The following is a 22,861-nucleotide window of genomic DNA, read 5'->3' as shown; positions in this document are numbered from 1 at the left end:
GCTTTGTATACCAATGCCCGTAGTATGGGAAACAAATTTCTGGATGTAGAGGCTGTAATGGTAGAAGCTGACTTGGATTTAGTGATGGTCACAGAGATGTGGTTCATGGAGAACCATGACTAGGATATAGTTATACCTGGCTATAATCTATTCAGGAAGGACAGAGTAGGAAAAAAGGGTGGAGGAGTGGCATTATATGTTAAGAATAATATTAAAGTGACAGAATTGCAAGACATATGGGGTAAGAAAGAAGCACTGTGGGTTAATCTGGAAAAAGGGAATGGAAAATGTATTTACGTTGGTGTGATATATAGGCCTCCTTCACAGTCAGAAGAAATGGACAGACATTTAACTGAAGATATTCACAAGATAGCTATGAAAGGAGAAGTACTACTAATAGGTGATTTTAATGTACTTCACGTTGATTGGGGCGTCCCCGCTACAGGGTCATCTAGAAGCAATGGGATCTTGGATTCTCTACAGGAAGAATTGTTCCAGTAGTTGGTAATAACCTCATGCAGGATGGAGCTATTCTGGACCTGATGCTTACAAACAGGGAGAGTGTTTCTAATGTTACGGTGGGTGATCATTTGGCACCTAGTGATCACCAAATGGTGTAGTTCAATATTAAGACAAAGGAGGAGAGGGCTTATTCAAGACTGAAGGTTCTAGACTTCAAAAGAACTTTGTCAAGATGGGGGAATATCTCAAGGAAGAGTTAGTTGGATGGGAACAGCTGAAGGAAGTAGAACAGCAGTGGGCAAAACTGAAAGTTGCTATTTTATGTTAGAAAAGTGCATAAAAGGAAGAGGAAAAGAAGGCCACTTTGGTTCTCAAACATAGTAGCTGAAAAGATAAGGGAAAAAAGGTTAGCCTTCATAAATTACAAGACATCACAGAAAGAAGAAGACAGACAAAAATATCTGGAAAAGCTAAACTGGAAAAGCTGTCAGGAAAGCAAAGGTGAAAATGGAAGAAAAGATAGCCAATATGGTAAAATTGGGAGACAAGACATTTTTTAGACCTGTAAGTGAAGTGCCAACATGGCATTTTGAGGCTCATGGATGAAGGGGAGGAATATGTAGACACTGATAAGGATAAAGCTGAACTGCATAACCATTATTTCTGTTCTGTATTCATTGATGAAAGGCCGGGGGTAGGACTGCAGAAAACAAATGCTAATGGGGATGGATGTGTGGTAGACCAGGACCAATTCTCAGAAGACTGGGTTCATGAGGAGGTAGCTAAACTAAAAATAGACAAAGCGGTGGGGCCAGATGGGATACATCAGAGGGTACTCAAGGAACTTGGAAAGGTTCTGGCAGCTCCGTTGTCTGACCTTTTCAATGCTTCCTTAGAGTTTGGAGTGGTCCTGGAGGACAGGAGAAGGGCAGATGTGGTCCTTCTGCACAAGAGGGGAAGGAGGAGGTTGGGAATTACAGGCCTGTTAGTCTGACCTCAGTGGTGAGTAAACTAATGGAAATGCTTCTAAAGCAGAAGTTTGTGAGGTTTCTAGAATCAAATGGACTGCAGGACACGAGGTAGCATGGTTTCACTAGAGTCAGGTCTTATCAGACAAATCTGATTGATTTCTTTGACTGGATGACCGAACAGGGAGGGGCACTAGATGTGGTTGCTTGGATTTTAGCAGGTGACTGATAAATAAACTGAGTGCCCTCAGTATGGGCCCTAAAGTGACTGACTGGGTTGAAACCTGCATAAATGGAAGGAGAAAGAAGGTAGTGGTAAATGAAGGGAAAGGGGACTTGGTATACTGGCTTTCTATGGTATTTTGCAACTACATTCAAAGTGGTTTACATATATACAGGTACTTATTTTGTACCTGGGGCAATGGAGGGTTAAGTGACTTGCCCACAGTCACAAGGAGCTGCAGTGGGAATCAAACCCAGTTCCCCAGGATCAAAGTCCACTGCACTAACCACTAGGCTACTCCTCCACTCTGAAGGCTGAAGGATGTTATCAGTGGTGTACCACAGGGATTGGTCCCTGGGCTGACTCTTTTTAACATCTTTATGAGGATATTGTGGAAGGACTGTCTGGTAAGGTTTGTCTCTTTACGGATGATACCAAACTCTGTAATAGGGTAGACACCCTAGAGGGTGTGGATAGCATGAGGAGGGATCTAGCAAAGCTTGAAGAATGGTCCAGAAATTGGCAACTAAGGTTTAATGCTAAAAAATGAAGGGTCATACACTTGGGTTGCAAAAATCCAAGAGAATGGTATAGTATAGGAGGTGAAGTACTTCTGTGTATGAAAGAAGAGCGGGACTTGGGGTGATAATATCTGATGATCTTAAGGTGCAAAAACAGGTAGAAAAGGTGATGATCAAAGCCAGAAGGATGCTTGGGTGCATAGGGAGAGGAATAGCCAACAGGAAAAAAGAGGTGATAATGCCCTTGTATAAGTCTCTGGTGAGGCCCCATTTAGAATACTGTGTACAATTCTGAAGACCGCACCTTCAAAACGATATAAATAGGATGGAGTCAGTACAGAGGACAGCTACTAAACTGGACACTGGTCTCTGTCATAAAGCGTATGGGGGCAGACTTATAGACCTCAATATGTATACTCTGGAAGAAAGGTGGGAGAGAGGGGATATGAAAGACATGTAAATATATCCATAACATTAACGTCCAGGAGGTGAGCCTTTTTCAAATGAAGGAAAACTCTGTAATGAGAGGGCACAGGATGAAGTTAAGAAGTAATAGGCTCAAGAGTAATCTAAGGAAATATTTTTTCGCAGAAAGGGTGGTAGACATGTGTAATAACCTCCTGATGGAAATGGTGGAGACAAGGACTGTGTCTGAATTTAAGAAAGCATGGGACAGGCACGTGGAATCTCTTAGGAAAAGGAGGAGATAGTGAATACTGAGGATGGGAAGACTGGATGGGCCATTTGACCCTTATCTACTGTCATGTTTCTATGTTTCATATTAATTTATAAAAGCTAATCCCAGAAATACAAAGTCGAAATCAGTAGTGTGGTTCTTGCAATAGTGCTGATGCCTTGGGTTTGAGTCCTATTCAAATGTCAGAAATCCCAGATCTTCAGAACTGAACAGTTAATTTAGAGTAAAACCCAGATTAGTAATACTGACCTCTTCTAGTCCTGTGAGGAAATGTATTGATTTTGTAACACAGCATCTAGGCATATATGTCTGTGTGCCTTTGTAAAATAGCCTACCCAATAGCTCCGGTACAAAGCCAGACCTTTCCAAGGCAGGAGTAATATTCTGTGTATATGTGTAGGTAAATATCACATGTGTCGATCCTGCCCACTCTGCCTATCTCCACCCCTGGGCATAGCTGCATGTGCATCACATTAAAATAGATACTATCAGGGCAATTCTACAATCTAGGAGCTCACATTTGAACATAAATGTTTAGAAAACATAAATGGTAGCATGCTTAAACACTATTCTGCAAATATCCGCTTAACTTCCATAGCATGTATTTGCAAGGTGTGGGGGGGGGGGGGGGGGGGGGGAGGGTACACAGGGTAGAGCATGGGCGGAACATAGGCTACAACCCCTTTTGTGTACATAAATAAAGTAGTTTTGACTTTTACCTGCAATCTGTGTGTGTACTACATCTGTGTGAGGTCCTACAGCCAGCCACTAGCCACAATGTAACCTGCATTATCTAAAAGTTTAAGCGAGTTACAAAATTCATGCATAATAAAACAAACATTGTACAATAAAACCAACTGTATAAGTAAATAACAACAAAATCTAGAAACAATCACCAAAATCAACTCTAAAAAATCATGACCCAAAAGCTTGCTTGAATAAAGTTAATAAATCAGGAATCAACTTACAGTGGGGGAAATAAGTATTTGATCCCTTGCTGATTTTGTAAGTTTGCCCACTGACAAAGACATGAGCAGCCCATAATTGAAGGGTAGGTTATTGGTAACAGTGAGAGATAGCACATCACAAATTAAATCCGGAAAATCACATTGTGGAAAGTATATGAATTTATTTGCATTCTGCAGAGGGAAATAAGTATTTGATCCCCCACCAACCAGTAAGAGATCTGGCCCCTACAGACCAGGTAGATGCTCCAAATCAACTCGTTACCTGCATGACAGACAGCTGTCGGCAATGGTCACCTGTATGAAAGACACCTGTCCACAGACTCAGTGAATCAGTCAGACTCTAACCTCTACAATATGGCCAAGAGCAAGGAGCTGTCTAAGGATGTCAGGGACAAGATCATACACCTGCACAAGGCTGGAATGGGCTACAAAACCATCAGTAAGACGCTGGGCGAGAAGGAGACAACTGTTGGTGCCATAGTAAGAAAATGGAAGAAGTACAAAATGACTGTCAATCGACAAAGATCTGGGGCTCCACGCAAAATCTCACCTCGTGGGGTATCCTTGATCATGAGGAAGGTTAGAAATCAGCTTACAACTACAAGGGGGGAACTTGTCAATGATCTCAAGGCAGCTGGGACCACTGTCACCACGAAAACCATTGGTAACACATTACGACATAACGGATTGCAATCCTGCAGTGCCCGCAAGGTCCCCCTGCTCCGGAAGGCACATGTGACGGCCCGTCTGAAGTTTGCCAGTGAACACCTGGATGATGCCGAGAGTGATTGGGAGAAGGTGCTGTGGTCAGATGAGACAAAAATTGAGCTCTTTGGCATGAACTCAACTCGCCGTGTTTGGAGGAAGAGAAATGCTGCCTATGACCCAAAGAACACCGTCCCCACTGTCAAGCATGGAGGTGGAAATGTTATGTTTTGGGGGTGTTTCTCTCCTAAGGGCACAGGACTACTTCACCGCATCAATGGGAGAATGGATGGGGCCATGTACCGTACAATTCTGAGTGACAACCTCCTTCCCTCCACCAGGGCCTTAAAAATGGGTCGTGGCTGGGTCTTCCAGCACGACAATGACCCAAAACATACAGCCAAGGCAACAAAGGAGTGGCTCAGGAAGAAGCACATTAGGGTCATGGAGTGGCCTAGCCAGTCACCAGACCTTAATCCCATTGAAAACTTATGGAGGGAGCTGAAGCTGCGAGTTGCCAAGCGACAGCCCAGAACTCTTAATGATTTAGAGATGATCTGCAAAGAGGAGTGGACCAAAATTCCTCCTGACATGTGTGCAAACCTCATCATCAACTACAGAAGACGTCTGACCGCTGTGCTTGCCAACAAGGGTTTTGCCACCAAGTATTAGGTCTTGTTTGCCAGAGGGATCAAATACTTATTTCCCTCTGCAGAATGCAAATAAATTCATATACTTTCCACAATGTGATTTTCCGGATTTAATTTGTGATGTGCTATCTCTCACTGTTACCAATAACCTACCCTTCAATTATGGGCTGCTCATGTCTTTGTCAGTGGGCAAACTTACAAAATCAGCAAGGGATCAAATACTTATTTCCCCCACTGTAAGCTTCTGAGGGAGTAAAATCCAGAAGATTGGTCCTGTCATTGAAAATATTCTTGCATGGGAGTCTGCTTATTGCACCTGGCAGAACGTTAGTATCTTTAATAACCCGTATTCATTGATCAAAGTTGATGAGAAGGCTGATAGATTCGTAGTAACATGACAATACTCAAAAGGGCTCCACTGCATAATGATTTATAAATCAACGCCAAAATCTTAAATCGGATGCACCAAATAATTGGTAAACCTTCCAATACTGCTGTAATATGTTCAGATCAAGAAACCCCATCATGTTCTGTGTACTTTATAAGGCTCTTAAGGATTACAAGTAACTCCATGTATAAAGCATTACAATAGTCAAAATATAGCATCACAAGACTTTGACTAACTGTTTGAAAATTGTATTTAGTAGCCTGTTCAATCTAGATAATACTTGCAATTTGAAAAAGACAGTCATAGAGAGAAGCAGGGATCATTTGGGAGAAAAAAGGAAGAAAGACAAAATATAAATCATAGTACTGTTGGTTCATTGTAACTATGTTATCATAAGCAGCATGAACCAATCAGAAAGTATTCTGTTATAATTTAAACCGTGTTCTGATGCTGGGATCAGAACAAGTACTAGGGAATCGACTCAAGAAATTCAAATAGAACAATTTGAAAACACATAGGCTGATGTTCAAAGCCAGTTTATATGTTCACCAGTGAACAGTGAGCATAAATTTAACTTATCTCTGGATTCTAAGCTATTATATGGATAGTATCCGGTCAGAAATCTGACTGAATAGCCTAATACTATCCACGTGGAGAGGCATTCTGAAAGGATGTACTATACAACCTTGTATTTGTTAACCACCGACTGGGCAAACGTTTTGACGGTACTATGTAAGCCACATTGAGCCTGCAAATAGGTGGGAAAATGTGGGGTACAAATGCAACAAATAAAATAAATTGAGTTGACAAACAACAAAGAAGAAGCGTGAAGTACAGGAACAAAGCAGACCGAGTCCAGAAGAATCTTGTCCAAAACATCAAGCACACATCTCATACTCCCGATGGGATCCCGTTTTGCCTAAAGCATTGAAGATGGATTAGGCAGGATTCTAAATTATATTGGGCATATTCTCCCTTGAAAAAGCTTTGGACAAAACGAGACCCCGTTGGAAGTATCAGATAAGTGTGCTTGATGTTTTGATTATATATATACCTGAAGAGTATATCTAATATAATAAAACGCATCGTGAACGTTCTGAAGACAACGTTCTGAAGTCACTCAAACACTCCCTGAAGGGTTCGTAGATTGGTGGTGTGAAGCCAGCCAGGCTGCCAGCCGTCTCTGCCCCGCCCTCGCGTCAAACTTCATGATGTCGAGGGCAAACGTCATGACGTTGAGGGCGGAAAAAAAACAAACAAAGCACAGCGCCAGGGAAGGAGGCGGCGCTCCCGACTTCTCTAGCCTTCCCTTCGCTGTGTTCCGCCTTCTTCTGACGTCAAGGATGACGTCAGAAGAAGGCGGAACACAGCGAAGGGAAGGCTAGACGTCGGGAGCGCCGCCTCCTTCCCTGACGCTGCGCTGCTGGAACCGCCGCCACGGAGGTAAATTTAAAAAGAAAAAAAAAAAGGGATGTTGGGGGGAGAGAAGAGGGTGGGCAGTTGAACAATGGGAGCGGGAGGGCAGAGGAGAAACGACAGCAAGGATGCAAAGGGGGGGGGGAGAAGAGGGCGGGACAGGCTGGGACATGGGAGAGAGAAGAGCATGGATGCGAGGGGGGGGTCATGGAAGGGAGAGAGGGGAATTGCTGGAAAAGGATGAATGGAGGGGCAGGGGACAGAGGAGCATGGATGGGCATGGATTGGGATGGCAGGGCTCAGGGAGAGAGGGGAATTGCTGGAAAGGGATGAATGGAGGGGGCAGGGGACAGAGCAGCATGGATGGGCATGGATTGGGAGGGCAGGGCTCAGGGAGAGAGGGGAATTGCTGGATAGGGATGAATGGAGGGGACAGATGGGCATGGATGGATATGGATTGCAGGGCAGGGCTCGGAGAGAGGGGAATTGCTGGATAGGGATGAATGGAGGGGGCAGGGGACAGGAGCATGGATGGGCATGGATTGGGAGGGCAGGGCTCAGGGAGAGAGGGGAATTGCTGGATAGGGATGAATGGAGGGGACAGATGGGCATGGGTGGATATGGATTGCAGGACAGGGCTCAGGGAGAGAGGGGAATTGCTGGATAGGGATGAATGGAGGGGGCAGGTGACAGGAGCATGGATGGGCATGGATTGGGAGGGCAGGGCTCAGGGAGAGAGGAGAATTGCTGGATAGGGATGAATGGAGGGGACAGATGGGCATGGATGGATATGGATTGCAGGGCAGGGCTCAGAGAGAGAGGGGAATTGCTGGATAGGGATGAATGGAGGGGGCAGGTGACAGAGGAGCATGGATGGGCATGGATTGGGAGGGCAGGGCTCAGGGAGAGAGGGGAATTGCTGGAAAAGGATGAATGGAGGGGGCAGGGGACAGATGGGCATGGATTGGGAGGGCAAGGCTCACACTCTCTCTCTCATATACAATGTCTTTCTGACTCTCACTCTCACACACTCTGTCTCACAATGTATCACATTCACTCTCTATGTGCCACACAGTCACTCACACACTCGCTTGGTCTCATACACTCACTCTCACAGAGAATCTGTGTCTCACACACACTCTCTCTCTCGCACACACACACACACACACTCTCTCTCACACTGTGTCTCACATACACACTTGCACACACTCTCATTCTCACACACACACTCTCACAAACACACTCACACCCAGACTCACTCTCTCTCTCACACACACACACTCACACTTTCACTCTGACTCTCACACAGTCACTCTCACATACACTCTCCCAAACATACACACTCCGAGGAAAACCTTGCTAGCGCCCGTTTCATTTGTGTCAGAAACGGGCCTTTTTTTACTAGTTTTATATAAAAGGAAAACTGAAATATGAATTGAGTTATCCTATAGAAGAAAATGGTTTAGTATAATAAAGTGATGATACAGAAAAAACAGGAGATTTTTGGCCAATAATGATGAAGTCTGGATAGTGCCTATTTTCATGTTTAATGCATTTGATCACTATAGACATTTATGAGGCCTTTTTCCTCCAGAATTTTTCACCTTATTGTAACATAAAGTGTTCTTTAAATCCACAATATATGTTGATATGAAATGATTTTCTAGTGTGATTATGGAGTGTTCTTGTATTTTGAAGTGAACATTAGTTCACAGCCAGAAATAAAATTAATAAAAAAGGCTTTCTTACAGTCTTAGTGTGCAGGAAAGACCCACATAAGGGCACACTAAGATCAATTCTTAGCAGCTTAGTAAAAGGACCCCTTAGACATTTACGCAGTATAAATGTCTCAATGCCATTTTAAGCATGTCTGAAACCCGAACAGTGCTTCTAACATAAGCACCAAAATTTGGGCCAGGTTTGTGATGGGGCAAGGGTGGGCACTTGAATAATCCAGATACTAATAACACTCATCTGCTAGGTGGAAGGCGTTGGCACAGTGACTATGCTATTGGGACATTCAATGCTATCTCATATCCAGGTTATGTTAACTTTAGTCACTACACTTGCTGAAAACAGACCTGTTGGGCAATGGGCACTATTGTTTGCCAGATGGACTTTTAAACTGCACATCTGTAAAGTGCTGTGGTTTCCGTTAAATTATCCAATTGAAATAAACACTATTTTTTTAAACCCACATTGTGAAGCAAAATTGAATTGGCAGTTTGCTCTTAATAAGCATGATAAGCCAAAAGGCATCTTGAGTTTGGTTTGAAGCCTTTTAATTGATTGTAAGCTAGAACATTAATACTCTAGAAATGTCGTGTTTCATTGATTGCTTCTTCTACATAAATTTATAATCTCTTTATGGGTCTACTAATTACCAAAAGACATCGTAAACAGCATACTTATCTTCAGTTACTGTCCCCTTTGGTTTGCTCACCTTCAGCTTTGCCTTGGCCTTCAATTCCATCACTTCCATTTTAGGAAAAAAGAGACCTGTGATGTAGAAGTGGAACCAGGTTGAAGGTGCGGGGGGAGCGGAGAGCAGACTTCCGCCGACGCGTGTTTTAAGTGCAACAGATTGTGTAAAAAATAGGCGCCAGCGCCGGCGGAAGTCCATTTGGGGGAGCAGCCACTCCTTCTGCTGCGAGGTCTTCTCTACCTGCTGTACGTAAGACTGCAGTTTTAATTTTGCAGAGAATGACTCAGATGTTTGGGGAGGCTAGTGGGGCAGGGCTGGGATGGGGCTAGGGTGATGTGGGGCAGGGCTAGGACAGGGCAGGATGGGGTGTGGCAAGGTAAGTTAAAATCCTTGGAATGGGTGAGCAACACCTAAGTCAGCAGTAAATGGACAGTGGGGGCACTTTTGAACACACCACCTGCAGTAGCATCAGAACAACATAGTTATTATTGGTAATATGCACACTGAACACACTCCAGGGAATTATGTGCCAAAAAAAAAAATCAAAGCAGTGCAAACAATTATACAACACATTAAACAGAACAGTGTTTGCATTATTCTGGAAATATATGCAGGCACTTTTACACTTGACTTCTAGTCATCTGTGGCTCTCCAGTCCATTATCTTCCTGTTAGTCATCTGAATAGTGTTATTCAGCAACACTGCAACAGAAATCCTGTAGTTACTGGCAACCACAAAATGATTTGCCTATCAATGTTTTGGGTAGGTTACCAAATGACAACCAGGCTTCAAATCTGTTAACCTTTAGTTTACTTTCTAGTTACCAAGCATGTTTGTAATATATATTGTCTGTAGTAGCTATACCTACTGGTTAGACTATGGCTTGATCAAGTTACTTAACTTTCTATTGCCTCAGGTACAAACTTAGGGCCCTGTTTAGCAGTGCTAACTGGCGTTTTTAGCACACGCTAATGATTAGAACATGCTAAACACTAAGTCGCCCATAGGAACGTACAGGTGACTCTGAGGGGAATAATCGAACGGCGCCGGCAAAATAGATTGCCGGCGATCTATTTTGGCGGCGCCACAAATAGCTGGCCGAACCATATTATCGAAAAAGATGGCCGGCCATCTTTTTATTCCGATAATACGGTTTGGCTCGGCCAAATGCCAGAGTTCGCCGGGTTTGAGCCTACAAGCACCCAATGTGTGCCAATTTGGAACTACCACCCAGCTACCGCATGGCCCGGGCAGTAATTTCATTTTTTATGCGCGTCCACTACATGTGCTGGAAAATAAAATATATTTTACCACGCTAACCGGGTGGTAATTGGCATTGTACGTGCGCTGACAATTACCACCTAATTAACGCGTGAGACCTTACCGCTAAGTCAGTGAGTGGCGTTAAGATCTCAGGCCCAAAATGGACGCATGCCAATTTTTAATTTTGCAGCACGTCCATTTTCGGCCAAAAAAAAAAGGCCTTTTTTGCAGGTGCACTGAAAAATGGACCTGCGCGCATCCAATACACATGTCTATACCAGCACAGACCACTTTTTGGCGCACCCTAATAAAAGGACCCCAGAAATTATATGGGGCAGAAGAGGAAAAAGCCCCCCCCCCCCCCCCGGAAGCATGTTGGACCATGAGTCATAGAGTAACAGTCAGATCCACAGACAGTGGTGGTGTTGTCATATGCTGTGCATTACAGCTGCATGCTGAACTTCAACACACAGTTTTCCAACACATGGGCTGAAAGAAATTATACTGCTCCTGATGCAGTAAAATAATAGCATACGTGGTACAACAGCATTAAAAAATGTACACTGATAGAAAACACAATGCAAGCTGCTGTAGTAATGTGCTGCTATTTTCTGTATTCAATGGTGATTGGCTCACACACTGACAGCAAAGGAGAAAGGAAAAATATCTCCCCTCCCCCCCCTTTAAAGGGGGCATCAGGTCCAGAGCACCCTGAGCCAAGATAGCCCTGGTCCAGGTACCCAACACAGAGAGGCCCTTGATGAGAGAGCCCCTGAAGCTGCCGCATACCTCTGGAACTATAACACTTACCTGGTCCTTGGAAAATGTCCACTGGTGTCCTTTTCTTACGCCACCTTCTTGAAAAATGGCAACACCTCACCCTTAGCATTACATTGGCACATACTATCAGGGGTCAGCCTGCCAATTAAAAAAAAAACTGCTCCATTCATTTTCCAAGAGGCAGGAGAGCATGGGCGCTGGGTAGTAAGATTAGCCTGTTAAAATACTGAGGAAATTGCAAGGTTAAAGGATAGCATAACTTATTACATCAGCCCTAGCATATGCACACTCCTCAGCCCATGGTTAGCATTCTTCTACCCAGTGCATTTTGTCTAGCAGAAAAGGTGCCGGTACTCAAATGCTAGGCCACCCTTCAGGGGTGGAGTGATCATTGAGGGACTCACCCCACAATAGCCAGGACCCCTGCAACCAGTCATAGAATCTATGACAAGGCAGAATTTGTATGTAGAACCTGAGCTGTTTCATTAAAATATGAGAACCATGGGTCAAGTTTAGCAGACAGTGGAAAAGGTGCCGGTACTCAGTACCCCCAAGTACCCCCTCAAAAAAAGCCCTGCTTCTACCCACAATAGGAATACATTTCCTGTCCAGCCACTGAAGCAGGAAGGAGAACAGGAGTTTGCATGTGGGTAGTAACTGGGAGAGTGAAGATTTCATGTGCCCTATTTTGTCAAAAGAAGAGGCATGTGCAAGTGACAGAGGAGGAAGCATTGCGTGGATGTATGTTTAGAGGAGAAGGAATTTTCTTTTGTGTAGGTTACTGTAGGGCAGTGGCGTAGCCAAGGGTGGGCCCGGGTGGGCCCAGGCCCACCCTCTTTGGGCTCAAGCCCACCCAGTAGCAGCACACCTATGATGTGGCTGGCAGGGATCCCCAAGGCCCACCAGCCGAAAACTCTCAACTAATGTCCCTCCTGCATACCTTGTAAATAGCAGATCTTTGCCTGCAGCAAGCAGCGACTGATACATACTGTTCGTACCGGCCCCTCAGCCTTCCCTCTGATGTAGTCCCGCCTATGCAGAAACAGGAAGTTGCCTCAGAGGGAAGGCTGTGGGGCCAACGAGCAGTGTGCTCCATGCCGGTGAAAATCTGCTACTTAAAAGTTATGTGGGGGAGGGGGGATGTTTGAGAGGCCATATGGTATGCAGGCGAGAGAGGGAGAGACCAAATTACTTGTCGGACAGGGTGGAGTCCTTTTGCCCACCCATGTTGGGCCCAGGCCCACCCAAAACTGGGTATCTGGCTACGCCCCTGCTGTAGGGAGAAAGCATTATGGAGCTTGTTTTAGAAGCACATAGACACCTTAAAATGCCCAAATGGACATCCAGTGCTTGAAACGTCCAAATCCTGATTTTGCAAAGGCAGAAGAGAGACATCCAGCACTGCAATACAACTAAATAGCAAGGGGGTGTGTTGTGGCCATGTTTTGTGCAGGACTAGGGAGGGCCCAAAATCATGACTTCCAACATCCAAGCCTAAAAAGAAGGATGCCGTAAATTAGACCTGTTTCAGTCACATCCAGGTTACAAAAAGATGCTCTGATTGAACAGCTGACCACTGGAAGAATTAAAGGCGTGACCAGGGGTGTGCTGGTAAATTTTTAACAACAGGCTCTTTCTCCAGACGTAGCCAGCTCTGCAGTTGGAAGGGCCAGGGGTGGCCGGGGGGAGCAACACTTTCCTCTCTCTCCTCCCTCTCTTTGTATGGGCACGCTAGGCACTAAATGGACTGCCACCATGCTCGAGAAGTCCCAGCCTGCTGCCCAGAGCTGGAAACAAGGACCGGAGAGCAGCAGTAGTCTGTTTACTTGGCTGGCAGGACTCAGCATCTCCACCAGCAAAGTAAAAGATAATTCAGCAGGGGGCCCAAGCCCACATTTTGGGAGCCAGTTGTTAAAGTAGCCATGGAGGGCCCTACTTTAACAACCGGCTCCCAAAATTCTTAAAAACTTAACAACCGGCTCTTGCGAGCCTGTGAGAGCCTACTCCAGCACACCACTGGGCGTGACACATCCTTACTCTCCCAGTGGTTGCTGTCCCCCTCCCTCTCCCCTGAATGTGAAACTGAAAGGGGATACCAGACTCTATGACAGCTTCAGGTAATATAGGCATACTTGGCAAATCAGGAAGCAAGTCTGAGGAGTATCCTAGTGGTTAGTGCAATGGCTGTGTACTTCAAACCAAGTGGTCCAGGTTCAAATCCCACTTTAACTGTTTTATTTTTTTTCTTTTTATTGTGAGCCCTCTAGGAACAGAAAAATACTTACTGTACCTAAATATATAAGCCATCTGCAAGCCTAAAGGCTATTGAAGTGCTATACATTCAGGTACAGTAGATATTTTTCTGTTCCTGGAGGGCTCATAATTACAAAATAAAAGAGTTGGGATTTGAACCTGGGTCCCTTGCTTTAAAGGCCACTGCACTAACCAACAGACTGCCCCTTTGCTCTGCAGAGATATCTGTGTGGTCATTCTTTTACAAATGCTGCCAGATAGATGTCCTTGTCCCTGCTTTTTTTGCCATTCATTTGTTGGACGTTCCAGTTTGTAAAATGGCTGTTCATGTTGGATGTCCTCAGCACATGGACGTCCATTTTGGATGTTATAAGCTGGATGTCTCTGTTTACTTGAACACCTTTGAAAATGCCCTTCCACATATGTGACTTGGATGGAGGGGGAGATATGCGCAAGAAAGAGAGGCACATGTGTGAAGAGAGAAGACACAAAAGGGACAGTCCATGTCTGTTTGAGAGCACAGTGAAACTGTCTTCCTCAATGTAGAAGCCGAAATATACCATTAGTACTGTATTTGGGAGTGAATTAAGCAGGGAGACAAGAGAAACATAAGTGGAGAGGATCATTCAGAGATTGCACTTTGCCCTGAGCAGCTTCCAAATCACTCTCCTGTCTTCTGCAGTCGAAGAAAGCACTTGATTACCATTGCAGTAATAGAGCTTGATTGTGCTTCATGGTTGCATGCTGTCGCAGTGTTGCATGTGTATGTAAGCATGTAATGACCCCATGTCACCTTATCTAAGCCCTGTACTCTTTACAAAGTGCGAGCACCCATCATCCTAGTTACAATGTGTGACTCGCTTCCTATACACCTCTCACCCAGCCTTATGCTAACCCACAAAATGAATTGCTCGTAGCCAGGACACACAAAACTTTCTTTTGTCTGGCAATTAACTGTTCACTGGCTTGCTTTGTTGTAACACGCACTTCCTCTCTTGTTTTCATTCAAGCTGTGTACGCCATGGAAATTAATGTGGAGAAAAACAGACAGACAGGAGAGACCAAGATTCTCTCTGCATCAGCCCTTGGTCCAGAGGGGGTACATCAAAGAGGAGTAAAAGTCTATGATGATGGTAACAAGGTAGTCTATGAGGTCCACAATGGCAGTACTGTGCTAGAAAATGGAGTGCATAGGTTAAGCTCCAGGGATGTAGATGAACTTATACAGAAAGCTGGACAATCAAACACAAGAAGAGGGTGTGAAACTACAACAGTGTCAGAGAGGACTGTTATCATTGATGGAAAGCCTGGCCACATGAAAGAACATATGCTCCTTAAAGAGGCAAAACTGGAAATGGTACAGAAAGGCAGCAAGGGGCTTTCTGGGAATCCTGGACATCAGCAGACCGGAACAGCTGGAGAAGACATCCCGGAGGCCACTGCGGAGCAGCCAGTGACTATGATCTTCATGGGTTACCAAAGTATTGATGAAGAAGATGAGACAAAAAGAGTGCTGGGCTATGATGACACTATCAAGGCAGAGCTGGTCCTAATCGATGAAGATGATGAGAAGTCGTTGCGAGAGAAGACCGTGACAGACGTGTCCACTATTGATGGAAATGCTGGTGAGTTAGTCTCTGGAAAGCTGCTATCAGACACTACCGAGCCCTCTTCACCAGAGGGGAAAGAGGAAAGTCTAGTCACGGACCCCATTCCAGGTACACAAAAGAAAAAACGCTGTCATTGCTGCCTTGTCATGTGATCTCTTCTTTCTCATCTCCTGAACATCACCCATGTGATCACCTGCTTAGAACTCCTTGAACTACTAAGCACTGTACTGTGAACTGGAAGTGAATTGCCTTCAAGGTCCTGGCGCCAGCTTCCTCTTCTTTCCCTTCAGAAATGTTAACCGCGATCACCATTCCACTACCTTCTCTTCCTCTGCACTCAAAAATCATTTCACTTTGTGTTCTATGTATATTGAATTTTGTGTGTGCCTTTATATATACATACTGAGGTCAATATTCAGCCGTACGGTTAACGGGTAATTTGAAACCATGTAACGTTGATGGTTTCAAATTTTGCATGTATTCGACAGCACTGTCTGTTTAGGCAGCACCATTGAATACATACTCTGTTTCCAAAAATACTAGGACTAGGAGGCACGCAATGAAGCTACAACGTAGTAAATTTAACACAAATCAGAGAAAATATTTCTTCACTCAACGTGTAATTAAACTCTGGCATTCATTGCCAGATAATGTGGTAAAAGTAGTTAGCTTAGTGGGGAAAAAAAAGGTTTGGATATCTTTAAGATGGACTTGGGGAAAATCCACTGCTTATTTCTAGGATAAGCAGTATAAAATGTATTGTACTGTTTTGGGATCTTGCCAGGTACTTGTGACCTGGATTGGCCACTGTTACTGGGCTTGATGGACCTTTGGTCTGTCCCAGTATGGCAATGCTTATGCATATGTAATATGGAATGTTTGCTATTTGTGCAGCCACACATAATATAGAAAGTGAGGTGCACACTTAGATTACATGTATGTGTTTACGCCAACTTCCAAGCAGGTGCTAATGTGGTCACTGGCATTTGCACGCTCTTAGGGCCGGGGGCCGGGTGCCATGCTATCTTTATGAATTAGGCACTTTTTTGGGCTTTTCACATAGGCATTCTGTTGTAGAGCTGTTATCTATGTATCTCTATGGATATATAGATGGATAGATAGTATGTATATATAAATGCATCCATAATAGATATACAAAGAGAATCTAAAGGTCTGGATCCAGAGTTATATGAACCACTGGTAAAAAGCAGCCTGAGGTTTGTAGTGTACAAAGTAGCTTAACACAATATCAATTTAACTGAACACACTTTTTAACTAGATTGCCTAGTTTCATATTTCTGGTGATCACAAGTTCTAAAATTCAGTCTTGAGTTATGGTTGTAGATTTCCTTTCCAAAAGCTAATTTCTATGATACTGAGTTTTAAAATTATTAGCTTTTTGGGGGCGGGGTGAGGGTCAAATTCCATTTAGCTTTCTTAAAAGTAAAACAAAAAAGTGGATGTAAGTGACACAGTCAGAATAATAATGGGATGGTCATTTTTGCCTTATGCTCTTCCAGTTTACAGTATTGTTCACCTGAAATGAATTTGATATGGAAAGAAACAGAACCTACTTACAGGTTTAGTTTGCCTCTGAGTGACTGTGCCTACATTAGGTTGTGAGTTTGACTGATCTCTGGACAAGAAACATGATTTTCTGTTCCATTACAAGCATTTATTTGTACCATCTTTTTAAAAATAGTACCATATTTCTTGATAACTACACTTAAATTGTATATATGCACACACATAAATGTATACTTTCATAGATTCTTCTTTATGAACAGTATAGAAGTATAGTGGGGAAGAAAGATGACTCTTCAGTAAGACAACTGTATTTTTAGATGATGTTCATGCATTTTCAAAAGAAGAATTCTTAGTGAGTTTTGAAGTAATCAGATTTCTTTTTTAAAGTCTTTTCCAAGTTGAGGTGGTTCGTGACAATGTTTCTACACTTGGTTCATGGATGGTGCTTTATTGTGTATAACCTTCAGTTCTGCAAATCTGTTCCCAGCACCTTTTTTCTGTGCTCTTGTCTTTCTGTGCCAATGAGACAGACACACTTTTATGGCAGCTTTAACATGAAGAAAAAACAAAGATTCAGAAGCATTATCATAGCACAAAGAATAGCTTCTGCTATTCAGCGTAACATTCCTTCAAAGGACACGAGGAGTCAAGATTTGGACAATGTCAGTAGAGCGAGTCCCCTTTTCACTGAAATTTGAGCTATCTCAGTTTATTTTTCCTTTAATGTATTCATTCAAAGTTCAAAAATGCCTTAATCCAGAGATGCACACCACGATTACCATCACTCTTTACACCTGAGCATTGATGCGGGTTCAGTGGATGGCTAAGAAAGGGAGTTGAGCATTCAAATACCAGCTGTCCGTGTAATTCATTTAAGTCCATTATATATGCCATATTAAGAAGAAAAATGCATAAATACCATTCAAAACACCCTCCCAGGTAACCATGTTGACATGGAAGCCATTGCGGAGGTGATCCACATGCATCTGTTACTGAAATCTGTATAGTTCCTTGGATACAAATAGGCTGCTATAAATAACTAGAGTAATCTTAGTCACCCTGACTCAGAGGACGTTGTTCTGCATTTCCCAGTTTTTATGTAGTGTAAACAAGGTCCATAGACAGATAGATTGAAACAGATGCCCAACAAATTCAATCATGCCTAGATCCAAGAGTGTTTGATGACCGGTTCTTTACTGGGACACCAGAAGAAAGACAAGAAAAAGATTTTCCAGTTCCCTTTGATGTAGAACACCATACTGGAAATGCTGTCATTTTGTGATAGGCATGTCCAAATCACTTTAAAAAGGTTTACCACCCAATTCAACAAGCCTATGAAATATCTACGAGCTTGCTGAGTTGACTCAAAAAGCCTCTTTTAAAGAGACAGCTATTCTTGCAGTAAACTCTGCAGTGGATCCCCTAACATCTGCTGCAAACCCAAGGGAGAGCCAGGGCACATTTCTTCTGCCCTGCAGTTCCTGTTGATACACTCCTTGGATAAAATCCATACTGACTACTGAGCTCACACCAAGCTGAAATCTGACTTCAGATTGTTTACACATTTCTAGTTACGGGATTTATCTTTGATTTCTTGTGGCCTTCTCTGTTTTAATTGGCATGAAGAGTTTGTTCTGACATGCTACTTGCCAGGTTCTTAGGCTTACACATCTGGATGGAGCCTTAAGTACACCCTTTCGCCTTGCTTGCTTGCTTTTTATCCTAGCCCAGTTTCCTCATGGTTTTGGCCATTTTGCTAACATTGTTGGCAATTTTCTGAGCTGTTCTTATTTATAAGATCTCAACATAATGAAAGTTTGCAGCTCTGTCCCCCTGCTTTTTCTCGCTGCCTGCATTTTATTATAATAGAAATCTAATATTAGATGCAAAGCTTATTTTTTTTGTTTTATGGTGGTGAAGGTGGCAGAGAGATCTGTTCTGAAACCCCTTTAAAAAGAAGCAAAGCCAATGGCTGCTGCTAAGGTGTTGCAAAGACGCATGAATCTCTGCAGCTGATTGGCCCTAGACGGTTTTTTTATTAGTAAATTCGTGGGAATGCAGCTTTTCAGATATAGAGGGTGGAGATTAGTATAATTTTCTCAGTAGTAAGTTGGGGGGGATGACAAAAGGAAGTTTCTGAATTCTAAAATATTTACTGAAATGTAGTGCCAAGCATTTAGGTTCCTTCTTGCCAGTGTGCTACATTACAAAGGGTAGCATGGTGAAGGGAATGGGTTTAGTGTATTTTAAAATGCCTACTATGTAGCTCTCAGACCAAAGCAAACTGCATGTTTGATGGCCCTGCTCAGTTTAAGGGTCTTCCCAAGGCAAAGAGATGTGATGTAAACAATGGAACACTATGGAAGGTGTCTTTCCAGATCACTTCATCTGAAGGTAATGAAGCACCCAGGAAAGACCTCATCTAATAAACCAGGGAATGATGAAATGACTGAAATATAAGTTATAATTTTGGAGGGTAAGGATACTCTTTCATGCTTTTAACATTACAACTTAAGGCTGAATTCGGAAATGTTGTCCTTGGTTGCTGAGAAAGGCACATTGGAATAATCAAGGAGGGGAGTGACGCCAAAATCACAGTTCATAGAAGTACTAAAAACTGGGTTCTGACAATAGTGATGAGTTTTTATTAATATTAACTCCTGCATCTCGTTCAGGAGGCAGCTACATTTCCCAGGGCTGGTAAACAGTGCTCCTCTGGGGATATGCCTGACCTTAACACTGATAATCCTCACCAGTTCAAAGAAATGTTACCAGCTGACTTCTATCTCACTGAATCAGAGTAAAGGCCAATCCTTGTCTCTTCTGGCCTCGATTCTGTGATCTCCATACACGTTTTGGAGGGTATCTTCCAGCTGGAATGGTCGGTGTTTTTTTAAGCAACAGCCGTTGTGGCTGAAATAAATCCAAATATTCAGTACCGGTATGCCATTAGGGGTCAGTTCTATAAAGGGTACAAAAATGCAGCTTGCTGAGTGCAAATTCCATAATGGCATCTGTGTGGCCAGATTCCATTATAAAACACTAGCATAAGTCAGGATTCATGTGGTCAAATTTGGGCCCGCCCACCAGGGGTGTAACCAGACTTCAACGGTAGGGGGGTCTAGAGCCGAGGTGAGGGGGCACATTTTAGCCCCCCCCCCCCCACCGCCGACGCACCCCCCCCCCCCCCGCCGCCATTGCCAACACCTCCAACTTTGATCCCCCCTGCCAACGACCCTCTCGACCCCCCCACCCGCCGTCGCCTACCTTTGCTGGTGGGGGACCCCAACCCCCGCCAGCCGAAGTCTTCTTCCTTCGTTTGGTTTCTCAGTCTGACGTCCTGCACGTACAACGTGCAGTATGTCAGACTGAAAAACCAAACGAAGAAGACTTCGGCTGGCGGGGGTTGGGGTCTCTCGCCAGCAAAGGTAGCAGGCGGCGGGTTGGCGGCGGGAGGGGGGTTGAGAGGGTCACCGGCAGGGGGGTCCAGGGCCAAATCTACAGGGGCCCAGGCCCCCATAGCAGCTACGCCCCTGCCGCCCACTACACAATGTAAATAGCACCTAAGTGTGGCACTTTCATGACTAAAGGACAACATTCCATAAGCTACACATGTAAATGTCAGACACGTCTGTACCTTGCCCATGCGCCTTCCCCCTGTGCATACCTCTTTGCATTTACGCTCTATCCCCACAGATTCTAGATAGCGTACCTAGAGGTCGGCACCAAAATCAGCACGGATTCTATAACCATGCATGTAATTTAGCGAGCTTAACAAGCTAATGAGCGCTAATAACAACACTTAACAAGCAATAATGAGCGCTAATTGACATTGATTAGAATTTAGGTACACAACTCGCTAAGTGTATTCTGTAACGATGTGCGCCGAACTTCTAATGCGCGCAGGCTAAAAGGGGCATGGTAACATGTTTTCGCTGGTGTAAATGGATGTACGTAGATTTAAGCGTCGGAATATCAAATAAGCGTATTCTATAATCGGAGCTTAAATCTAGGCACCAATTATAGAATATGCTTAGTCAGCATTGATTTCAGTGCTGATTTTTTTTAAGCGCCATATATAGCATCTCCCCCTATGTGGCTTGCACAGTCACATTATAGTACACTGCAGAGCTCGCACCTAGCGAGCATGTGCGTGATTGCGCTTTCGTTTAGGTACTGGAATGAGGGGAGTAGGTTTAATTCCATGACATTATTCTATAATGGAAAGGAGGGTACATAAATGCATATGCAGTTAGACCAGCCGTAGAGGAGGCAAATGTATGTGAACCTAAATGTCAGAGACACACATGTAGCTTATAATATTCTCTTAAGTTATGCACATAAATTGGAGTCCCATTTGTACACCTACCTGTATTTATAGAATAATACTCGTGTGCATATATGGCATTTACACACATCTGTGCACACCTGCAGGCATATATGCCGCTTTTCTAATCCTTTACATGCACAATAGATGCTTAAATGTTAGCCTCTATTTTATAGAACTGTCTCCTAATGACCAGTGCTAAGTACCCGGATTCAGCACTGATATTCAGCTGCTCTCTGGATAGCTGACCCAATAGCTTTAAGATAGCCCCTTTAGCGTACTAACTTTATCCGGTTAGCAGAGTAAATATCACCACTAATTTGATAAATCATGGGACCACCCTCATTTTGTCCACAGATCACCCCGGTGCAATCTGGATTTTCAGCAGCACTATGCCAATGAGGCCGTTGAAAATTAAGGGATCCACCAGTCAGCCACTGCTGCTACCCAGCTCAATGGCTCTGAATATCAGGCTGTAAATCTTTTGAGTTAACATAGCCTACACAGTGCCAAACAGAAGTCTAAGGAGAATATTTACCCATGTGGGTGGCCATTAATACATGTTATTTCACAGTTAACCCCAGTTATCAGTAACTAGGTCTCATTGTATAAAATAGGACCTGTGCTAAAGTAATCTGTCTTAACGGTAACCCACGCTGATAGCTAAGCACCTAAGGATCCATGATGTACAAAAAAGAAAAAAAAATGAAAGGAGTAGGCAGGAAAGGAATTGGTTCATACTGTATGTTTTTAAAGAACTCACAAGTGCAAGTTGAACTGACAAGGCTGAACCGCTGACTCAGGGGCCACCAGCATTTCTTTAGGACCCTCATTGTGACTTCTTTGGGCCACAGAACACGTTAGCCAGCATTATTAGCACAGAGACTATGTTAAAGCTCTGACTGGTAGAGGATGAAGCTCTTAGTCCAGGCAGGTCGCCGGGCTGAAGTGGTTTGGCAAAGCACATTTGCCAGTGTTTAAGCGAGACAGAACAAAGTACAAGGAAAATAAGGTTTGCAACCTCTCGCCTTAAAAGTTTGTAAAGCTATTGTTAGTTTACAATGTGTTCTCCCCTAGTCATTGGGGAGACCTATGTAGCTTTTTAAAAGTTGGTACGTTTTATGAATGTTTTCTAGATTTCCATACATCTGTGTCTTTTTTTTTTCTTGCTCATTTTTCATGGTGTTCTCATTTCATCCAAGAGGCTGTAGTAGCAAAACTCTGTGTCTGTTCCGTTTTTTTTTTTTTTTTAATTTCCTTCCTTTCCTCTCCTCATTCCACAACTTTGCTACCCTTAAGAACCAGGTGATGCATTTCAATTCCAAGAATGGATATGCAGAACAAAACAATTAGCAGGCTTTAAAATCTATATAAATGTATCTCTGTCTATACATAAATGTATAATCTATATATACCCAAAATGCATATAATCACATGTATACATGACTGATTTTTTAACTGTGGCTGATGTATGATATGTGTTTACAAACTATAGTTTGCCTTGGTAATGTGAATCCATTGAATGACACAAGGTACTCATGCACCATCTTACAATTTGCCTTCAGCATTCTCTTCTTCTCCCAGCTGCCTCGTCTTGCTACCTGTGTTCAAAAACTGTATAAGCACAACATTCTCTTTCAAGCCCCACCTCCCTTCACTTTGTTGCCCCCTCAAAAAG

At 43.6% G+C, this 22,861-nt stretch overlaps 1 protein-coding gene across 2 annotated transcripts in view; it reads left to right on the top strand.

Annotated features, from left to right (window-relative positions):
* The window catches only part of PALM2AKAP2 (PALM2 and AKAP2 fusion), a 571,059-nt gene that overhangs the window by 249,913 nt on the left and 298,285 nt on the right, over positions 1-22,861 (top strand). The window contains exon 6 of one of the 2 annotated variants that reach the window (XM_030193777.1): positions 14,730-15,437. The exons of the other annotated variant lie outside the window; for it this stretch is intronic. Within the exon in view, the coding sequence (XP_030049637.1) occupies positions 14,730-15,437 (708 nt within the window). The remainder of the gene's footprint in view (positions 1-14,729; positions 15,438-22,861) is intronic. 2 annotated transcript variants of the gene reach the window in all.

Source organism: Microcaecilia unicolor, chromosome 2, assembly GCF_901765095.1.
Source record: "Microcaecilia unicolor chromosome 2, aMicUni1.1, whole genome shotgun sequence".
NCBI classification, from domain to species: domain Eukaryota; kingdom Metazoa; phylum Chordata; class Amphibia; order Gymnophiona; family Siphonopidae; genus Microcaecilia; species Microcaecilia unicolor.
The sequence above is the reverse complement of the archived record's forward strand: the minus strand, read 5'-3'. Positions and strand labels throughout refer to the sequence as shown.